Source organism: Aulonocara stuartgranti (assembly GCF_965226115.1).
Source record: "Aulonocara stuartgranti genome assembly, chromosome: 23".
NCBI classification, from domain to species: Eukaryota; Metazoa; Chordata; class Actinopteri; order Cichliformes; family Cichlidae; genus Aulonocara; species Aulonocara stuartgranti.
In genome coordinates, this window is record NC_138958.1 from 47,202,150 (window position 1) to 47,225,425 (window position 23,276).

The 23,276-nt window shown below is 44.4% G+C and overlaps 2 protein-coding genes across 2 annotated transcripts in view; both read left to right on the forward strand.

The window, feature by feature from the left end:
- The window catches only part of LOC309701484 (NACHT, LRR and PYD domains-containing protein 12-like), a 1,104,110-nt gene that overhangs the window by 198,148 nt on the left and 882,686 nt on the right, over positions 1-23,276 (forward strand). The gene's annotated exons all lie outside the window — the stretch shown is intronic.
- LOC309700365 (ribonuclease inhibitor-like) lies at positions 451-21,649 on the forward strand (the record flags this gene model as incomplete). Its single annotated transcript, XM_082523886.1, has 4 exons — positions 451-455; positions 7,880-8,059; positions 10,359-10,532; positions 21,541-21,649. The coding sequence occupies 4 exons, from the start codon at positions 451-453 to the stop codon at positions 21,647-21,649; spliced, it is 468 nt and encodes a 155-aa protein (XP_082380012.1).

Here is a 23,276-nt window from a genome sequence, read left to right on the forward strand (position 1 = left end):
TGGATTACTTCAAATGGGTAGCTGGGTCTGGGAAACTTTCCTCTCCTAGGTCTGAGGTTTCCCTGAGCATTATGTTTACAACATATTAAACATGCTTTACAAAAATGTTTTGAATAAGCATTGAATCCCAGTGTGAAAAACTGCCGTTCGACTGCTGCCACCATCCCAGCTGTCGAGACATGGCAGAGCCCGTGGCTCAAACTTGCAGCAGTCCTATATAGGTTCTTAGGCAATATAGGTTTATCACAAAGATAGTAGACATCACCTCGCAGGCTTGCTCCTTTAGTGAGCCACAGCTGCTTCTCAGCTGGAGGTGAGTGTGACTGCATGTCTGCTAACACATCATGTGTGATGGGCGTAGTTTGCTCCTGTGACGCCAGAACATGAACCCCATGTGTTCCAAGGGCCGCTTCCTTTGCAATTTTATCTGCAAAGGCGTTGCCTAGTACAATGGGGTCAGTGCCACGTGTGTGTGCTGCACATTTACAAACCGCAACTTTACTAGGCAGTAAGACTGCTTTCAACAGGGCCTGCAACAATGTCGCATGCTCCACAGGTTTACCTGTTGATGTTGTCATGCCTCGTCTTGACCACTGAGCGGCAAAGAAATGAAGTGTAGCATATGCATACTGACTGTCAGTATATATAGTCACTGCCTCCTGTCTCTTCTGCGCCTGTTCTAACCACAATTTAGCGGACGCCACTTGTAACTCTCTCTCCTGTTTCAATTTCCCTGTCGCACAAGCTGCTTTCACTGTCAACTGGTCTACTAACATTTGACATTGTCCTACAACCAATTTACCTTCAAAATCATATTTCTTGCGCCAATGTCCTAAATACTTTGCGCTACCGGGAGCGAATTTCACCATAAACTTCTCGTCACCCTCTGACACACTCTTGGTTGCTTGGGAACCCATAATAACAACAACAGCTGCCGACGTCACAGACCACGTGTTCTGCTCCGCACACACTCACACAACAACAACAACAACAAAAAATATCCTCACACACAAACAACAAAAATTAGGCCTATTGTCTCAACGCAGTCTCACACAGTGACTGCGTGCTTTGTCGCACACAGTGGCAAAGACTTACATAGCAGTGATCACGCGCTTTATCGCACACAGTGATAAAGACTTTCAACGCAACCTCACACAGTGGATGCGCGCTTTGCTGCACACAGCGGCAAAGAATAGTCGCACACAGTGACTACACGCTTTATCTCACACAGTGATAAAGACTTTACAACTCAGCCTCACACAGTGGCTTAGATTTTTCACATACCTACTTGGTGTTGCTTATTGCGAGTAGCATCAGTCCCGAATCCCGTCAATCGTCATCCATCGAGGAGAAAAAACAGACGGCTAATCCACCGGCTCGATGACGAATTCTCACGCCTCGGGACTTTGCTGCAGGACCTCTATAAGTCCTGGCTGACGTCAGTCTGTCGGCGTGTCTCTTTTCCCCTCGGTGAATGTCGACTCCAGGGATCCGGCTCTCGAAGGACCAATTAATGATAGGTTTGTAGTTTGAACCTATCCACTGGAACGTTAAGGACAATCTGCTACGCAGCAAAAAGCAAGACACAAGGCACCAAAGTTCTCTGGTTTACTCATGCATGAGGGAGACCTGGCTGGAGCCAAGCGTCGTTCCACCACTTGACCACCATCAGACTCTCAGCCAGGCTCCCCATAGCACTCCTTTTATTGTGGTTACATGAATATGCATAGGGTCATTAACATATAGCATCTCACATAGGTATACATGTGAACAAAGAATACTGTGTGTGTGTGTGTGTGTGTGTGTGTGTGTGTGTGTGTGTGTGTGTGTGTGTGTGTGTGTGTGTGTGTGTGTGTGTGTGTGTGTGTGTGTGGTACTGCTGATCAAAGGGTCATATAACATCCTTGGTCAGGAAGAGGGTAGACCCCCCTTCACCCTAGATGGTTCACCCTAGATAACATGGTGAGGAAGTCCAGCAGTTCATCTAAACAAAAAGCACTTAGACTAGAACAGACGTAGCTACGTTAATCCTGCCATAAAACAATAAGAGAAGGTACGACCTCTCTCGTGCTCCCAGGATGTGGGTGTGCATTCTAGTGTGGAATACACACCAAGCCCCTGCAGCCTGCTAAAGATCACACATCCTATCACTACACAATTGATTATACACCTCTAAGAATATATGGTTAAATATTTCCTAATACAAATGACAATAATAAAATCTAAACCCATCAGAAAGCGAGAGTTAAAACCCTGAACAGTGTCCACTGAGCTTCTCATGCTCTTCTCATGCTCAAAGAAGTTTAACAGGAAGGACGACTCGTCCATCAGGCGTCCAGCTGTCCGTGACCGTGTCCACAGCAGAGTGTGACCGAGGCTTCATGCTAACACGCACACATGAAGCTAATACCACCACGAGCAGCTGCTCAGTGGATTTGGAGGACAAATGTCTGCAGCTTCTCACAGGCAGTATGCAGAATGTGGATCTCCACAAAGACTGTGGAGAGCTCGTCCCACACTCTAAATCCAAACTTGTCTGCACAAAACTTCTCACACGTTCCCGTCACAAGTGTCTTCTAAGTGAAGCTACCAGGTTCAGGTCCAGCTTGTTTATCTGGAGCTGCAGGAGATGATCCATCCTCACAAAGCAACACAGCAGATATGCAAACACACAACACAACCAAAGGATTCTCTCTGCATGTCTGTGGCTGATGCTGCTGGAATGAAGCTGTTTGAAACCTTGTTGTTCTGCACTTTGGGACCAGAAGAGGAAACTGAAGCTCTGTGCAGAGGGTCCAATGGAAGCAGCCAAGCGCTGTAAGTGTCTGCTGTACAGGGATGCTGGTTCAGCTGTGGCTCAGTTTCACAGTGTGACTCAATAAAAGCAGCAGGAAATCAAAGCTTGATGCTTTCATCAGTGTGGAAATAAGAAAGTTTCCTGTGACAGACGCTGGAGCTCTTTCACTCTCAGCTTCACAGTTTCAGCTTCAAACTTCTTCCAACATGTTTCTAACACGGCCACATTCCACCTTAATGGAGCTGATATCTTGTGCATCAGCACATTTTCTAAAGGCAGCGATCACATCTTTAGTTTTGGATGTTTAACTGCAGATTGTTTATGTGTTTATAGCACATTAATTACAGCAGCAGCATTGACCACAGTGCTGTACAAGAATCCAAAATAACGATTAAAATAACTCCTAATATTAATATCACACATCAAATATCAAATAACTCTCATGCTGTATTAAAAGCCAGTGAATACAAATGTGTTTTAAGAGCAGATTTACAGAGACTGACAGCAGGAGCTGGGGCTGTTCGATAGAACGATGTATATATGATGACCATATGAAAACGTCTATCGTTTCATATCACGCTCTTTGTTTCCTGCTTATGTGTTTGTGTTTTCCAGATAAAGCTTTCAAAATAAATCTGAAGATCCTGTTGAGAGTTTTCAAAATAAACACAATACAGTACTGCGGTCGCTCGTTTATCGAGTTACGTTCTAAAAATAAGTCTCAGAATGAAGTAGCAGCTTTATGTTTTACAAGTATTATAGAAGTTTTAAGGCAGTTAAACCCTCACTGCACACTTTCTACACTTTTCTCAGACAGGCATGAACATTTTCACACTTTTCTCTCTTGTTTAAACAAAGTTCAAACCTTCATAGAAAAATAAGTTCATTATTAAAGAGTGAAAGCAAAGTGTTTCTGAAATGTGTCAAATCAGCCTTTGCTGGCATTAAATGAGCTTCTGTGTGAGGAGCACTCGTCCATGGCCTGGGCTCCTCGCTGTCAGGTAAAGTTTCATAAAGCTTTTGAGTTTTTCTGCAGATAATGTTGGTGTCCAGCACGATGTTCTTTTTCCTGCGGTCACTGAGCCACAAAGCCAAAGCTGACTCCATCCTTACGATGTTCTTGTTGTGGACAGTTACAACCTTTTTGCCTCCTTGTTGAAACTATGATGGTCAGCATCTTCCTCTGCCTTTGGCTGCTACCACAGGTGCAAAACGTCTCGTCATCATTGTTGTTTGTTGGGACAAAACGTACAAACATACAGTGCAGCACTGCAGAGTCACACTGCTGTAAATTTGAACACATTCTGTACTGTACAGGAGACACGGCACGAGATTGGCTGACAATGGTCTACAGCCAATCAGGACGCAGAACACAATGCGCTGTAAAAAACAAAAACATGCAAAATTGCACAAAAAAGATCAGCGAAACAGCGAGGCCGCCAAAGGTGAACTGTGTTACAGCGAGGGACCAGCGTATATGTGGTTGTTGGGACGATAAATGTCTTTGAGCTTGTGTCAGAAGACGAGCTGCAGCTTTCTGGACCAGCTGCAGTCTTGCCAGGCAGGTCCCACTAACTCCAACATATAAGGAGTTACAATAATCCAGCTGGGACGTCATGAAAACGTGGATCGCCCGTTCAAGGTTTTTAAAAGATATAAATGATCTCACCTTAGATAAAAGCCTCAGTTTGAAGAAAGACCGCTGTACAACTGAGCTCAGCTGTTTTTCAAATTGCCGTCAAATATAAGCCCCAAATGTAATAATGCGATTTAATAAAAGAGCTGAACCAGTCTAATAGAGCGCCCTTGATGCCGCCATGCTCCAATGGTGAGGTCAAGATGCTGTGGTCAAGGCAGCGGTCAGATCCAAAAGCACAGCTGAGTCTCCTGATCAGTGGCTGATAAAAGATCATTAAGAACTTTTCAAAGTGCAGTTTCAGTGCTGTGAAGAGCTTTAAAACTAGACTGAAACCTTTACAACAGATTGCAGCTGAACAAATATAATCTTTTACAAAATCTTCGACAGGAAGGGAAGCTTTGAAATAGGCCTGAAGTTTGAGCGGACAGAGGATCCAGATCAGGTTTTTAGTACAGGCTGTACAACAGCATGTTTAAAACAGGCTGTACAACACCTGAACTAAGACTGCTGTTAAAAATCGCTAAGATGTCGGAACCAACAACCTTTAAAATCTTTTTAAACACGTGTTGGAACAACTTCATTTGGACAAGATGATGTCTTTATAGCATCACATCGTTCCTCCACCTGATCAAACCACACAGGCTCAAACTGATCAAAAACAGCTGAGCAGGTGAATATTTTAGCCCCGGTGCGATCTCGGGCGAGAGTATCGATGATGGCCAAAGGGCAGCGTCCAGCTCTACGGCCGCTGAAGAGCAGACTCAACAGACGCGCGTGATGTGGATCCTACTGCTCTAAAATTGGAGCTTCTTCAATCCATTAAAGAGGACATTAGTACGCTGTTAAAAGAAGAAGTCAGAAATGCATTGAAAGAAGATTTTGACAATATAAGGGCTGACGTGCAAGGACTGAGAAATGAGATCGCTAACAGCATGGCGGCGACGTGCGGCGAAGTTGATGGAGTAAAGGTTACAGTGAAAGAAGCTGAGGATGGGCTGTCAATGTGGAGCGATGAGGTGACCACCCTGCAGTCTACAGTAGAGAGTATGAAGGAGGAGCTGTCTGACCTGAAGGATAAATGTGATGAAGGCAGGAAGCGAAGAGCTAACATCCACATCATAGGGATCCCAGAGGGCCTGGACTCGAGCTCCTCCACGGCCGTATCCGTGCTACTACGTGAAGTGCTGGGTATGGATAAAGACGTTATTGTCGACCGCTCACACAGGAGCCCTATCCTGAGAAAGCCAGCTGGTAACCCGCACGCCGTCATAGCCGAGCGTCACTACTACCAGGATTGTGTGGCTACGCCGTGCCAGGGCCCAAGCCCCGCTTGAGTTTAACGGACAACCTATTGCAATATTACGACTGGGCGATATGACCCAAAGTTCATATCTCGATATTCTTTAGCTGGATGGCGATATACGATATATATCTCGATATTTTTAAAGCCAGAAAGTTCGAACAAAAAGAGAGTTCTTAGTCAAAGCTGTGTCCCAAATCTCACACAGGCACATTTATTAACATACAGCGTAGATGTACATGAAACAATTACTCAGAAATAAATGATCAGCATTTATTAAATAATAATGCTCCATAAATAAAAGAAAACTGTTGTTTTTGTGCATAACAAAAAGCTCACAATCGTGCAGTCAAAATGTAAACAGACGCTGAGCATAATAACAAGCAGCTGCTCTGTTCCCAGGTTCTACTGCGTGACTGACAGCCTGGAGTTTGAAACCCTCTTTGTAACCATGTCTCTTACAGGTGCCATTTATGGTCCTTATACACACTCAATACAGTAATATTACGTTGAAGCAGAGTACGTATCACTCCGCGAGGCTCCTCGTAGCTGTAATGCTCCAACAATCCATCAAGCGGTGCGGCCTCGTAGCTGAGCAAAGTCGTACCAAAACATCTTTTGAAAGGTTTCTGAGCGCCGTGTAGCACATAGAATCGGTTCGAGGTCAGTAAGCACAACCAGAATTCATCCATAAGGCGCACTGTCGATTTATGAGAAAATTACAGGATTTTAAGTGCAGAAAACATAGTTTATGGTTTTCCTTTGATCTTAGCAAATATCTACGCCTCTAATTGGGACGACCACAGATTTTTCACTAATGTCTTTGCGCGGCTCCCCAATATGTCATCACACAATATCATCTTTGAGGGAGACCTAAACTGCTCATTATCTGCTATGGACCACAGTTCACACAAAAGTACACTTAGTCCAAAGTCAGCATGCGTCATTCAGAGCTTTCTTGATAATTATGGGCTGGCTGATGTATGGAGATTTCATAATCCTGCTTCACATCAATACTCTTTTTTTTCTAATGTCCATAAAACATATATTTGTATAGAAAAACGTCTCCCTTTAGTTACAGAATGTGATTATAAGACTCTGGTGATTTCTCCTCTTGTTTTTTCAATGTGTATTCCTGATGCCTGCTCCAACTATCAGCCATGGAGATTCAACTCAGTGTTGTTAGCAGATGAAGAGTTTGTCAGTTACAAAAGGTCTCAAAGAGATTTTTTTTCTATCAATCAGACCCCAGAGATGTCATCATCAGTCATTTGGGAATCTCTAAAAGCATCTGAGAGGCCAAATAATTTCATTTTGTGCCAAACAAAGTGCAACACTGAAAGAACATCATCCATAAATATTGAGTAAGAACTGGACTCTCATACAGCGAGACTCAAATGCCTTTAAACATCAGCTTATCCTGCTGATCCAAGTCCAACACTGAGTTTGTAAAAACATGTTTGTCAATCATTTTGTTTGGTTTCTGAGGAAAAAGATTCAATAAGTTGCTGCTAATACACAACATTTCATCATATTTCCTCATAACCCTCTTTTGTCTGACCATTTGATCCCATTTGAATTTGCAATAAAGGATCCACAGAGTTTGGTGACAATAATGACAGTAGATGTTTGTGTGAAAGTGCTGGAAGCAAATGAGTGTGTGATGTTCTTTCAGTGTTGCACTTTGTAGACGCTCCCTGAGCACTGGTCTCACAGCCAGCTGCACATAGAGACCAGTGTTGTTAGTCCAGGTCAGAAGATGACTTGTTGGAATGAAAATGAGCTTGTAGTTTGTCTGCTTTAATAATGTGACTGGAAAAAGGTGTTGGACTTCAAATATGTCCATTTCTGTCACACTTCACCTTTAAAAGTGAAGCCATGTGGTTCCTGGAAGGAAAAACACGACTTTTTCAAGTCTTTGTCCTGTTTTTATGAGAAATGTACGACTTTAATGTGAAACATTCAGAGTTTTTTCTCTTGTTGTGTTTGTTTGAAGCTGCTTCCTGTTGGCTTCAGCTGTTTGGAGTTTCCATTTTCTAAACTTCTACATTCTGAACCTTCTTCAGCTCTGAACAGATGATGAAACACTGAATGATTTCAAGCACTTTGTCTAATAAACTTACATCTTTCATTCTTTATACAGATTGGAGAGCTGTGGTTTGTCAGATATTGGCCTTGAATATCTGGCAGCAGCACTGAAGTCCAACCCCTCGTATCCCACAGAGGTGGACCTGAGTGGAACCTACAGCAACCTGAAGGGTTCAGGAGTGAAGCATCTGTGTGGTTTTCGGGAGAATCCACGATGTCGATTTGAAACTCTGAGGTCAGTCAGCATGTTTTAGTTGTGCTGAGATGAATATGATGTGAAAGTTGTGCTGACACTAAACTGCAGACAGGCTGATATTATACTGATCCACACTGAGGATCTTCATGGTAAAGTCTGTTTTCTTCTTCTCTGGTTTAGTCCATTGACTGCAGCAGAACAATGTTCACATTTCAAACAGTGATACTCAACGTATGGCCCGCGGCCCACACGCGGCCTGCCCACCTTTCCTGATTCAGAGAGAGGGGACCCTGATTAACTGTGTAGCTTCTTCCTCACAGTTCTAAGTATCAGACACAACAATGAATAATCCACAGCTGACTGTCTTTAGCAGGTCAAAGGTCACGGCACACAGCACTCTGTGAAACAGTTTGGAGCAGGAATTCTTGCACATTTACAAACTGACACTGCTGCACGGCATGCTGGGTAATGCTAGCTGCTCGGGTATGGGCGTGCTAATGGCTGTGAGGCTCTGTGGCTGCAGAACACCGAAGAAGAGAAAAGAGAGGTGGAGGATGAAGAAAAGAGGCGGAGATGAAGCAGAAGTTTTGCTCCAGAGAGGAGCTGTGTCTGTGTGGGCAGGGCTCAGACAGCTCCGCCCACACAGTGACAGTGAAGCAGGTGAAGAGTAATAAATGAAGACAGCAGACAGTATTTGATAAGCTGATGTACAAACATGTAGGTCGTGTCCAAATTCATGGGCTGCATCCTCCTGAGGCCGCATTTGTAGACCGATTACGTCACAGCGACACGTCGAAGGCTGTCCGAATTCGTAGACTCCTCCGAATGCAGCCAACAAATGCGTCCTCCTTTTCCCCGAATTTGAAGGATGGGTCGGGTGTGTCCTTCGTGGCCTACCATATCCCAGAATTCATAGCGCGGCCCAGCCAAACTCCAGTTTCCAACAATGGCGGCCGCTACTAAGTTTTAAAATTACTCATACTAATCTTTTTCGGTCACAAAATAAACTTTTAACATATTTTCAGGCGAGAAAGTAGCTGTGTAAACATCAAATATCTGCTCGGTTTATCAAGATACCGCATATTTGCAAAAGTGCTTCGACGTTTTCGGAGACGTCTGCTACCCACCAGCTCGATAGCTCGCCGGGAGCTCGAGGGTCACTGAAGCCGCCGAGAACGGCACAACTCCCGGCACATCATTTTCAGATCACCGCGGACTTTCGCTACTCAGGTTAAACGTGATATATAAGTCACTTAGACAACCTCAAAATGTTATTGTTTGACTTTTTTCAGTGTTTTGTTTGTTCGTGAGTAAATCGGTTTGGCTGAGATTAAAGTTATTAGATTAGATTAGATAAAATAAAACTTTATTAATCCCCCAGGTGGGTTCCTCCTTGGTCTTTACAGAGCTGACTAAACGTCAAACAGAAAACTGATTAAACAGAAGTATGAGACGGTCGAGAATTTACGCCAGTGTCCTGTTATATTTTAGATAGCAAGGAGCAGACGGCTGAGTTTATTAAACTCCACCGAGACAGCGGTGACGCTAATCAGAAGGCTAGACCGTCCAATTTCCCCAGCCGTTTATTTCCAGCCTACCCGACCTTCTGAGGACCCAGCCCACGTAGACCGCAAAGGCCGGGTCCTCGGGAGGATGCAGCCCATGAATTTGGACACAACCGTAGAATGATGGTGGCAGCTACAGAAACAGGTCCATACAGACTGAAGCGTGTCTCAGTCTGAATGTACACTGCTGTTATAAGAGCTGTGGAAACTCAGGTCAAAAGGACGTAACCACACTGCTGACAGTTCCAGGACATTCACAGAGTTACAGCATCATTTGTGACCATAAAGACAGAAAGCTCATCCAAATCCTGGGATTAAAAGTCTGTCCTGGTGGTGTCCAGTCAAACACGTCTCTGTGAAAGCTTCAATCCAACAGGCTCCAAAGTCCTTCTGCTCATTTCCTCGCCGGGTTCTTGATGCTCCTGTACCATCTCTCTGTCATCCTCCTCGCTCCCTCTTTGCACTCACAGTCTTTGTGCATCATTAACACTCACATGTGGAAAACCAAAGTTTTACTGGGCAGAAGATGATCATCAGTGACTCTGTCTTTAAAACACTCTTGTTAGAAATGTACGACTTTAATGTGAAACATTCAGAGTTTTTTCTCTTGTTGTGTTTGTTTGAAGCTGCTTCCTGTTGGCTTCAGCTGTTTGGAGTTTCCATTTTCTAAACTTCTACATTCTGAACCTTCTTCAGCTCTGAACAGATGATGAAACACTGAATGATTTCAAGCTCTTTGTCTAATAAACTTACATCTTTCATTCTCTATACAGATTGGAGCGCTGTGATTTGTCAGAGATCAGCTGTGATTATCTGGAAGCAGTGCTGAAGCTCAACCCTTCGTATCCCAGAGAGGTGGACCTGAGCTACCACAAGCTGCAGGATTCAGGAGTGAAGCAGCTGTGTGTTCTTCTGGAGAATCCACAACATCAAATTGAAACTCTGAGGTCAGTCTCCACGTTTTAGTTGTGCTGACACTGTCGATCTGTGGAACTAAAACCTTTATACAGGAAGTCTGGTTCAGCTCTTTGTAGACCTTCTAATCTCTGATGCTCTGAGTCTTACTCAGTAGATGATGCAGAGTTGTGAAGCCGATGTGGGTGAGGACACTCGCCCAGCTCTAACTACTTTGACGTCCAGGCAGCTTCCCTGCTTGTCCTGATACAAACAAACCTGAGTAACCTTGCAGGTCAGATCTCATCAGTCACACCTGTTATGGCAGCTCTCCTCTAGATTGTAGTTCTTGTTAACCTGGGATGGTTTTAGAAGCCTGGACCACAGACTGCAAGGGAAGATATTACTGGGAAAGGCCAAAGCAACCTATTAGACCCATTAAACACTAACATAGATGAATACTCAGATTTAAACCTTTATTGTTTCACAAAGGGTTAAAAAGGGAACGTCCACAGTTTAGACTGCAGCAGATTTTATTAAAGCAGTTTGACAGGAGCAAAGCAAAAACACAAAGAATAAGTGTTTCACATATTAATACATATAACATAATAATAAAAGAAAAGCAAAATAATGATACAAAAGAATGAAAAAGTTGTCCAGAGCAGCAGGATGTCTGAGGTCTGCAGAAACACAAAAACACAGCAGCTAAAAATAGTTGTTGAAAGAAAACGAGGTGGGAGCTGCTGATTCCTGAGCTTTGATACTGGATTAGCTTCAGTAGTTATTCCCATCACTGCTGTAGGAGCTACATTTAGTCACAGCTGATTGTCTTTGACCAATCAGAAGACTACTGTTGTAAAAACAAGCAGACAAAGAACCAATGAGAGTGAAGAACAGGATAAAGAGCTCGTGTGATGGAGGCAAAGCAATAATCAGCAGACTGTAGCAGTTTCTATCTGGATGAAAGTAGAAGGAGCTCAGCGGAGCTCAGTCCCATATCTTTGTTTAGAAACAACATCAGTGATTTCCTGCTGCTCGAGATGATTCCAGCAGCTCTCATTACAGCAGCTGATGAGAGAAACAGCTGATGGCTCACAGCTCGTACACTGTTGGATCTCCAGATGTTCACGTGGCTGAAGTCTGTGAAGAAACTGTGGTCCACGTAGTTCACACGGCCTCAGATTGGACTGAGCTCCCTGGATCACTGCAGCATCCTCAGCTGGTACATGGACGTCTCTGCTCCTCAGTCTTGGAGCCCCTGCAGGTCCGTCCACACCACCAGGGTCTTCTCACTCACCTTTCCTTTGTCCTCATCCTTCATCGGCCGTGCTGTGTCTTTGTTCCTGCGGTGTTGTTCCCACGATGCAGCGCTGATGTTCCCTCCTTGAATGCACAACAAGTACGGTGCTGGTCTTTCTCGGGTGGAGCAGAGACAGATTGAAGTCTTTCAGGCTTTAGTGCCGACTTCCCTGACAGAGGCTGGACTCCATGGTCTGCACAGGAGGCTTCTACACTGTGTGGAGGTGACTCCTGGACTTGAAGACAGGCTGCAGGTACATGTGTGATGAAGAGGAGCTACAGCAGTGTGATGGAGCTGCAGGTGTGAAGGAAGTCCTGCTGTCCTGTCCCACCCTCATCTTTGCTTCCTCTGTCTTCTCTGGACTTGTCCTCCTGTTTCAGAAACAGCACTGCTTCATGCCGAGGGTGGACGGGAGCGTTGGCTCTGATTCTTTTACTGTCCACCACAAGGAGACACTGATGCTGACCTCCTGATTCATCTGCATGTGTTCTGCTTCACACTGCTCACCTCCACCAAAGACTTCACAAACATCTTCTTTCTTTGAGTCCAGTTTGTCCCACAAACACTTCCAAATCTCCTCCTCTGAGATTCTGCAGCTTCTTGCAGTGTGACTCAGCTGACTTCTGACAGACCACAGACTGGCACAGCATCCACATGTGTCTCCTTTCAAACAGGCTCTTGATGTTTCCTCCCACATCATTCTGGCCTCTCAGTCTCCTTTGTTCTCCAGCTCTGTAGCTCCAGCTGGTGAAGCTTCAGTTTTCCATGTTGGTAACAGTAAACTACAGCCTCTGCTGTCAGCTGGGTAACTAAACAGAGCTGCAGCACGTCTCTGCGGTGGTGCTACATCCAGCCTGCAGACGGCCGTCTACATGTTGTAGTGGTTTACAGTCACCAGGGGGCGCTGTCCCAGCCATGCAGGCAGTGGGCTGCTCTGCTTGTGCTGTTGTTGGTGAAGCTGAAGTGAAAGTGATAGGTTTGTAGTTTGAACCTATCCACTGGAACGTTAAGGACAATCTGCTACGCAGCAAAAAGCAAGACACAAGGCACCAAAGTTCTCTGGTTTACTCATGCATGAGGGAGACCTGGCTGGAGCCAAGCGTCGTTCCACCACTTGACCACCATCAGACTCTCAGCCAGGCTCCCCATAGCACTCCTTTTATTGTGGTTACATGAATATGCATAGGGTCATTAACATATAGCATCTCACATAGGTATACATGTGAACAAAGAATACTGTGTGTGTGTGTGTGTGTGTGTGTGTGTGTGTGTGTGTGTGTGTGTGTGTGTGTGTGTGTGTGGTACTGCTGATCAAAGGGTCATATAACATCCTTGGTCAGGAAGAGGGTAGACCCCCCTTCACCCTAGATGGTTCACCCTAGATAACACGGTGAGGAAGTCCAGCAGTTCATCTAAACAAAAAGCACTTAGACTAGAACAGACGTAGCTACGTTAATCCTGCCATAAAACAATAAGAGAAGGTACGACCTCTCTCGTGCTCCCAGGATGTGGGTGTGCATTCCAGTGTGGAATACACACCAAGCCCCTGCAGCCTGCTAAAGATCACACATCCTATCACTACACAATTGATTATACACCTCTAAGAATATATGGTTAAATATTTCCTAATACAAATGACAATAATAAAATCTAAACCCATCATCACCACCCTGTATTGTCATTTTTTAAGGCTATACGGCATATATATATCTTCAGCTCTACACCACTTGTCAACATTTTCAGTGCAGGCTTCATTTCATACACACATATTAGCCTTAGCATCCATGTCACTCTGCTGCAACAGTATGAAATTGGTAAAGGTGTTAGCAATCATTTTATTCACCATCGATCTTACACATGGCAAGATGCAACCTGTAAACAAGCAAAGCAAAGCCAATAATGTAAGAATGGGAGTCAAAAACTTTAGAAACATATTCCACCATGGTCCAGATGTCAACCAGGCTATCCAGCCTTGTGACGTGTCTCCTCCTGATGTGTGGTCCGCCACATATTTCTGCAGAGCAGTTAAGTTCTGCAGTGCCTCATAGATGTCTCCTCCAGTCGTATATCCATCCGGAATAAACGTACAACATGTCTCTCCAATCAGCTTACACACTCCTCCTTGTGATGCTGTTATCAAGTCTAGGGTCAGCCTGTTCTGCAGTACCATCGTTCTGATGGCCTTTTGCTCCTCCGCTAAGGCTGTTCCCAGAGTCTTAGTGAGATTAATGTGTCGCAGTAAGGCATATCGGTTGATCTCCACATGATCCCGCACCTCTGCAACTCCGATGTTTGGGATCAAACTTTGGAAGAATTTAGCTCCTCCACTCCAAATGCGGAATTCTCGTGGCACTCCAGTGTCTACTGTCACTCCAAAAGAGTTAGGTGAGGCTATATTCACCTCACGCTTCCGTCGGTTGCTAGGGTGATGTTCAACTCTGTCCATGAAGAAGACATGATCCGATAACTTCACCACGGCACACAATCCTCCCCATCCCTCAGGGAGTGATAGATAGGCTTTATGTCCACACAAGAAATACCAATCAGCCAAAACTCTTGTTCCTTTACTGCTCGGCACCATCCTTGCACATCCTGTCCACTTCTGACTCTTTGCTTTTACTGGTATCCTGTAAGCCCGGTTGGACTTGCATTCAGTCCTCCTTAATGTCAAGTTCTCAGCTCACTTTGCACTGGTCAAGCATTTCATACACCTGCTCTCATTCTCTGGAGGGCAGTAGGTGTATATGTATCCACATAAACGAAGCGGCAGCTCCCCCACTGACAGTGATCCATTGTTCATCACACACAACGGCAGTTGAGCTGTATTCAGCTTGTTCAGCAATATTATGTCTGGCAGTGGGTCTGACACTTGAGGCCAGGCCAATAAGTCAGTTTGCTCAGAACAATTCACATCTATAAGTGGCGACTTACTCCAGGTGATGTTCAGAGGTGTACTATAGTTGGCCTGGGACCAGAGGACTCTGTTGCCAGGATGAGTTGCTAAGCCCAACAGACACCAACTCCTGTCCTCTGGTATGCTGTACGGCCACAGTCCAGATGTATATGCGGATAACGGCATATGAGCACACACATAGCAGTCCGTCCTATTGTTCAAGTGAGCAGTTGTATTCATAAACTGCCACCAAAAGTTTGTAGAATAGCCATGAGGGTATTGGGTGTGGTTTCCTTGGACATACAGGGTCTCCACAGCTGACCATGATGACATCAAAGCCATTACACCCAGCAGGGTAGACAACACTTTACCAGCCATTCTGATGAGTACCTGTGGCTCAGTTGGTTTCTTCACCGGATTGAGACGAAGGGCCCTAGAGGCTTTCCCCCCCTTTGTACCCGGTCTTCCTGCCACTTACTCCGAGCTGGCCTGGATGTGTGTCACCTTTTTGCAGTGGCTTTGGTGTATCCAGGTGGGTCGTTCTGCAATCTTCACAGCAGTTGGTGTTGTCAGCAGAGCCTGGTATGGTCCGTCCCACCGTGGCTTCGACCAGCACTTCCTCTTTATGACCTTTATCAGTACCCAGTCCCCTGGCTTCAGACGTTCTTCCTGTACAGAAACAGAATCATCTGGCAGATTATTTGCACTCATGACTTCTTTGCTTTTCAGCATTTTAATCATCCAGTCTGCTAGTGTGTTTTCTTCTTCTGCTTTATCATTATCATTACAAAACACTGGAACTCTAAATGGCCTGCCATATATTATTTCAAAAGGCGTTAGGCCATTATCAGTTGGCGTGATTCTCATATACATTTTCACTAGCTCAATGCAGTCTACCCATGTTCTGCCTGTTTCCTCCATTGTTTTCCTGAGTCTCAGCTTTACTGTGCCATTAGTCCTTTCAACCAGCCCTGCACTTTGTGGGTGATATGAGCAATGGTTTTTCAGCGTTATCCCCAGATGTTGTGACATTTTCTCAATTACTTCATTCACAAAATGAGGACCATTGTCACTGTAAATAGTCTGGGGGATCCCATGCTCTGGGATCACATTTTTGCATATCACTTTAGCCACTGAAATAGCATCTGCTTTCTTAGTGGGGACAACTTCTACCCACTTTGAGAACAGGCACACAATCACCAGGCAGTACCTGTAGGTGTTACAGTTAGACAACTCAATGAAATCCATATGGATTACTTCAAATGGGTAGCTGGGTCTGGGAAACTTTCCTCTCCTAGGTCTGAGGTTTCCCTGAGCATTATGTTTACAACATATTAAACATGCTTTACAAAAATGTTTTGAATAAGCATTGAATCCCAGTGTGAAAAACTGCCGTTCGACTGCTGCCACCATCCCAGCTGTCGAGACATGGCAGAGCCCGTGGCTCAAACTTGCAGCAGTCCTATATAGGTTCTTAGGCAATATAGGTTTATCACAAAGATAGTAGACATCACCTCGCAGGCTTGCTCCTTTAGTGAGCCACAGCTGCTTCTCAGCTGGAGGTGAGTGTGACTGCATGTCTGCTAACACATCATGTGTGATGGGCGTAGTTTGCTCCTGTGACGCCAGAACATGAACCCCATGTGTTCCAAGGGCCGCTTCCTTTGCAATTTTATCTGCAAAGGCGTTGCCTAGTACAATGGGGTCAGTGCCACGTGTGTGTGCTGCACATTTACAAACCGCAACTTTACTAGGCAGTAAGACTGCTTTCAACAGGGCCTGCAACAATGTCGCATGCTCCACAGGTTTACCTGTTGATGTTGTCATGCCTCGTCTTGACCACTGAGCGGCAAAGAAATGAAGTGTAGCATATGCATACTGACTGTCAGTATATATAGTCACTGCCTCCTGTCTCTTCTGCGCCTGTTCTAACCACAATTTAGCGGACGCCACTTGTAACTCTCTCTCCTGTTTCAATTTCCCTGTCGCACAAGCTGCTTTCACTGTCAACTGGTCTACTAACATTTGACATTGTCCTACAACCAATTTACCTTCAAAATCATATTTCTTGCGCCAATGTCCTAAATACTTTGCGCTACCGGGAGCGAATTTCACCATAAACTTCTCGTCACCCTCTGACACACTCTTGGTTGCTTGGGAACCCATAATAACAACAACAGCTGCCGACGTCACAGACCACGTGTTCTGCTCCGCACACACTCACACAACAACAACAACAACAAAAAATATCCTCACACACAAACAACAAAAATTAGGCCTATTGTCTCAACGCAGTCTCACACAGTGACTGCGTGCTTTGTCGCACACAGTGGCAAAGACTTACATAGCAGTGATCACGCGCTTTATCGCACACAGTGATAAAGACTTTCAACGCAACCTCACACAGTGGATGCGCGCTTTGCTGCACACAGCGGCAAAGAATAGTCGCACACAGTGACTACACGCTTTATCTCACACAGTGATAAAGACTTTACAACTCAGCCTCACACAGTGGCTTAGATTTTTCACATACCTACTTGGTGTTGCTTATTGCGAGTAGCATCAGTCCCGAATCCCGTCAATCGTCATCCATCGAGGAGAAAAAACAGACGGCTAATCCACCGGCTCGATGACGAATTCTCACGCCTCGGGACTTTGCTGCAGGACCTCTATAAGTCCTGGCTGACGTCAGTCTGTCGGCGTGTCTCTTTTCCCCTCGGTGAATGTCGACTCCAGGGATCCGGCTCTCGAAGGACCAATTAATGATAGGTTTGTAGTTTGAACCTATCCACTGGAACGTTAAGGACAATCTGCTACGCAGCAAAAAGCAAGACACAAGGCACCAAAGTTCTCTGGTTTACTCATGCATGAGGGAGACCTGGCTGGAGCCAAGCGTCGTTCCACCACTTGACCACCATCAGACTCTCAGCCAGGCTCCCCATAGCACTCCTTTTATTGTGGTTACATGAATATGCATAGGGTCATTAACATATAGCATCTCACATAGGTATACATGTGAACAAAGAATACTGTGTGTGTGTGTGTGTGTGTGTGTGTGTGTGTGTGTGTGTGTGTGTGTGGTACTGCTGATCAAAGGGTCATATAACATCCTTGGTCAGGAAGAGGGTAGACCCCCCTTCACCCTAGATGGTTCACCCTAGATAACATGGTGAGGAAGTCCAGCAGTTCATCTAAACAAAAAGCACTTAGACTAGAACAGACGTAGCTACGTTAATCCTGCCATAAAACAATAAGAGAAGGTACGACCTCTCTCGTGCTCCCAGGATGTGGGTGTGCATTCTAGTGTGGAATACACACCAAGCCCCTGCAGCCTGCTAAAGATCACACATCCTATCACTACACAATTGATTATACACCTCTAAGAATATATGGTTAAATATTTCCTAATACAAATGACAATAATAAAATCTAAACCCATCAGAAAGCGAGAGTTAAAACCCTGAACAGTGTCCACTGAGCTTCTTATGCTATTCTCATGCTCAAAGAAGTTTAACAGGAAGGACGACTCGTCCATCAGGCGTCCAGCTGTCCGTGACCGTGTCCACAGCAGAGTGTGACCGAGGCTTCATGCTAACACGCACACATGAAGCTAATACCACCACGAGCAGCTGCTCAGTGGATTTGGAGGACAAATGTCTGCAGCTTCTCACAGGCAGTATGCAGAATGTGGATCTCCACAAAGACTGTGGAGAGCTCGTCCCACACTCTAAATCCACACTTGTCTGCACAAAACTTCTCACACGTTCCCGTCACAAGTGTCTTCTAAGTGAAGCTACCAGGTTCAGGTCCAGCTTGTTTATCTGGAGCTGCAGGAGATGATCCATCCTCACAAAGCAACACAGCAGATATGCAAACACACAACACAACCAAAGGATTCTCTCTGCATGTCTGTGGCTGATGCTGCTGGAACGAAGCTGTTTGAAACCTTGTTGTTCTGCACTTTGGGACCAGAAGAGGAAACTGAAGCTCTGTGCAGAGGGTCCAATGGAAGCAGCCAAGCGCTGTAAGTGTCTGCTGTACAGGGATGCTGGTTCAGCTGTGGCTCAGTTTCACAGTGTGACTCAATAAAAGCAGCAGGAAATCAAAGCTTGATGCTTTCATCAGTGTGGAAATAAGAAAGTTTCCTGTGACAGACGCTGGAGCTCTTTCACTCTCAGCTTCACAGTTTCAGCTTCAAACTTCTTCCAACATGTTTCTAACACGGCCACATTCCACCTTAATGGAGCTGATATCTTGTGCATCAGCACATTTTCTAAAGGCAGCGATCACATCTTTAGTTTTGGATGTTTAACTGCAGATTGTTTATGTGTTTATAGCACATTAATTACAGCAGCAGCATTGACCACAGTGCTGTACAAGAATCCAAAATAACGATTAAAATAACTCCTAATATTAATATCACACATCAAATATCAAATAACTCTCATGCTGTATTAAAAGCCAGTGAATACAAATGTGTTTTCAGAGCAGATTTACAGAGACTGACAGCAGGAGCTGGGGCTGTTCGATAGAACGATGTATATATGATGACCATATGAAAACGTCTATCGTTTCATATCACGCTCTTTGTTTCCTGCTTATGTGTTTGTGTTTTCCAGATAAAGCTTTCAAAATAAATCTGAAGATCCTGTTGAGAGTTTTCAAAATAAACACAATACATTACTGCGGTCGCTCGTTTATCGAGTTACGTTCTAAAAATAAGTCTCAGAATGAAGTAGCAGCTTTATGTTTTACAAGTATTATAGAAGTTTTAAGGCAGTTAAACCCTCACTGCACACTTTCTACACTTTTCTCAGACAGGCATGAACATTTTCACACTTTTCTCTCTTGTTTAAACAAAGTTCAAACCTTCATAGAAAAATAAGTTCATTATTAAAGAGTGAAAGCAAAGTGTTTCTGAAATGTGTCAAATCAGCCTTTGCTGGCATTAAATGAGCTTCTGTGTGAGGAGCACTCGTCCATGGCCTGGGCTCCTCGCTGTCAGGTAAAGTTTCATAAAGCTTTTGAGTTTTTCTGCAGATAATGTTGGTGTCCAGCACGATGTTCTTTTTCCTGCGGTCACTGAGCCACAAAGCCAAAGCTGACTCCATCCTTACGATGTTCTTGTTGTGGACAGTTACAACCTTTTTGCCTCCTTGTTGAAACTATGATGGTCAGCATCTTCCTCTGCCTTTGGCTGCTACCACAGGTGCAAAACGTCTCGTCATCATTGTTGTTTGTTGGGACAAAACGTACAAACATACAGTGCAGCACTGCAGAGTCACACTGCTGTAAATTTGAACACATTCTGTACTGTACAGGAGACACGGCACGAGATTGGCTGACAATGGTCTACAGCCAATCAGGACGCAGAACACAATGCGCTGTAAAAAACAAAAACATGCAAAATTGCACAAAAAAGATCAGCGAAACAGCGAGGCCGCCAAAGGTGAACTGTGTTACAGCGAGGGACCAGCGTATATGTGGTTGTTGGGACGATAAATGTCTTTGAGCTTGTGTCAGAAGACGAGCTGCAGCTTTCTGGACCAGCTGCAGTCTTGCCAGGCAGGTCCCACTAACTCCAACATATAAGGAGTTACAATAATCCAGCTGGGACGTCATGAAAACGTGGATCGCCCGTTCAAGGTTTTTAAAAGATATAAATGATCTCACCTTAGATAAAAGCCTCAGTTTGAAGAAAGACCGCTGTACAACTGAGCTCAGCTGTTTTTCAAATTGCCGTCAAATATAAGCCCCAAATGTAATAATGCGATTTAATAAAAGAGCTGAACCAGTCTAATAGAGCGCCCTTGATGCCGCCATGCTCCAATGGTGAGGTCAAGATGCTGTGGTCAAGGCAGCGGTCAGATCCAAAAGCACAGCTGAGTCTCCTGATCAGTGGCTGATAAAAGATCATTAAGAACTTTTCAAAGTGCAGTTTCAGTGCTGTGAAGAGCTTTAAAACCAGACTGAAACCTTTACAACAGATTGCAGCTGAACAAATATAATCTTTTACAAAATCTTCGACAGGAAGGGAAGCTTTGAAATAGGCCTGAAGTTTGAGCGGACAGAGGATCCAGATCAGGTTTTTAGTACAGGCTGTACAACAGCATGTTTAAAACAGGCTGTACAACACCTGAACTAAGACTGCTGTTAAAAATCGCTAAGATGTCGGAACCAACAACCTTTAAAATCTTTTTAAACACGTGTTGGAACAACTTCATTTGGACAAGATGATGTCTTTATAGCATCACATCGTTCCTCCACCTGATCAAACCACACAGGCTCAAACTGATCAAAAACAGCTGAGCAGGTGAATATTTTAGCCCCGGTGCGATCTCGGGCGAGAGTATCGATGATGGCCAAAGGGCAGCGTCCAGCTCTACGGCCGCTGAAGAGCAGACTCAACAGACGCGCGTGATGTGGATCCTACTGCTCTAAAATTGGAGCTTCTTCAATCCATTAAAGAGGACATTAGTACGCTGTTAAAAGAAGAACTCAGAAATGCATTGAAAGAAGATTTTGACAATATAAGGGCTGACGTGCAAGGACTGAGAAATGAGATCGCTAACAGCATGGCGGCGACGTGCGGCAAAGTTGATGGAGTAAAGGTTACAGTGAAAGAAGCTGAGGATGGGCTGTCAATGTGGAGCGATGAGGTGACCACCCTGCAGTCTACAGTAGAGAGTATGAAGGAGGAGCTGTCTGACCTGAAGGATAAATGTGATGAAGGCAGGAAGCGAAGAGCTAACATCCACATCATAGGGATCCCAGAGGGCCTGGACTCGAGCTCCTCCACGGCCATATCCGTGCTACTACGTGAAGTGCTGGGTATGGATAAAGACGTTATTGTCGACCGCTCACACAGGAGCCCTATCCTGAGAAAGCCAGCTGGTGACCCACACGCCGTCATAGCCAAGCGTCACTACTACCAGGATTGTGTGGCTACGCCGTGCCAGGGCCCAAGCCCCGCTTGAGTTTAACGGACAACCTATTGCAATATTACGACTGGGCGATATGACCCAAAGTTCATATCTCGATATTCTTTAGCTGGATGGCGATATACGATATATATCTCGATATTTTTGAAGCCAGAAAGTACGAACAAAAAGAGAGTTCTTAGTCAAAGCTGTGTCCCAAATCTCACACAGGCACATTTATTAACATACAGCGTAGATGTACATGAAACAATTACTCAGGAATAAATGATCAGCATTTATTAAATAATAATGCTCCATAAATAAAAGAAAACAATGTTGTGTTTGTGCATAACAAAAAGCTCACAATCGTGCAGTCAAAATGTAAACAGACGCTGAGCATAATAACAAGCAGCTGCTCTGTTCCCAGGTTCTACTGCGTGACTGACAGCCTGGAGTTTGAAACCCTCTTTGTAACCGTGTCTCTTACAGGTGCCATTTATGGTCCTTATACACACTCAATACAGTAATATTACGTTGAAGCAGAGTACGTATCACTCCGCGAGGCTCCTCGTAGCTGTAATGCTCCAACAATCCATCAAGCGGTGCGGCCTCGTAGCTGAGCAAAGTCGTACCAAAACATCTTTTGAAAGGTTTCTGAGCGCCGTGTAGCACATAAAATCGGTTCGAGGTCAGTAAGCACAACCAGAATTCATCCATAAGCCGCACTGTCGATTTATGAGAAAATTACAGGATTTTAAGTGCAGAAAATATAGTTTATGGTTTTCCTTTGATCTTAGCAAATATCTACGCCTCTAATTGGGACGATCACAGATTTTTCACTAATGTCTTTGCGCGGCTCCCCAATATGTCATCACACAATATCATCTTTGAGGGAGACCTAAACTGCTCATTATCTGCTATGGACCACAGTTCACACAAAAGTACACTTAGTCCAAACTCAGCATGCGTCATTCAGAGCTTTCTTGATAATTATGGGCTGGCTGATGTATGGAGATTTCATAATCCTGCTTCACGTCAATACTCTTTTTTTTCTAATGTCCATAAAACATATATTTGTATAGAAAAACGTCTCCCTTTAGTTACAGAATGTGATTATAAGACTCTGGTGATTTCTCCTCTTGTTTTTTCAATGTGTATTCCTGATGCCTGCTCCAACTATCAGCCATGGAGATTCAACTCAGTGTTGTTAGCAGATGAAGAGTTTGTCAGTTACAAAAGGTCTCAAAGAGATTTTTTTTCTATCAATCAGACCCCAGAGATGTCATCATCAGTCATTTGGGAATCTCTAAAAGCATCTGAGAGGCCAAATAATTTCATTTTGTGCCAAACAAAGTGCAACACTGAAAGAACATCATCCATAAATATTGAGTAAGAACTGGACTCTCATACAGCGAGACTCAAATGCCTTTAAACATCAGCTTATCCTGCTGATCCAAGTCCAACACTGAGTTTGTAAAAACATGTTTGTCAATCATTTTGTTTGGTTTCTGAGGAAAAAGATTCAATAAGTTGCTGCTAATACACAACATTTCATCATATTTCCTCATAACCCTCTTTTGTCTGACCATTTGATCCCATTTGAATTTGCAATAAAGGATCCACAGAGTTTGGTGACAATAATGACAGTAGATGTTTGTGTGAAAGTGCTGGAAGCAAATGAGTG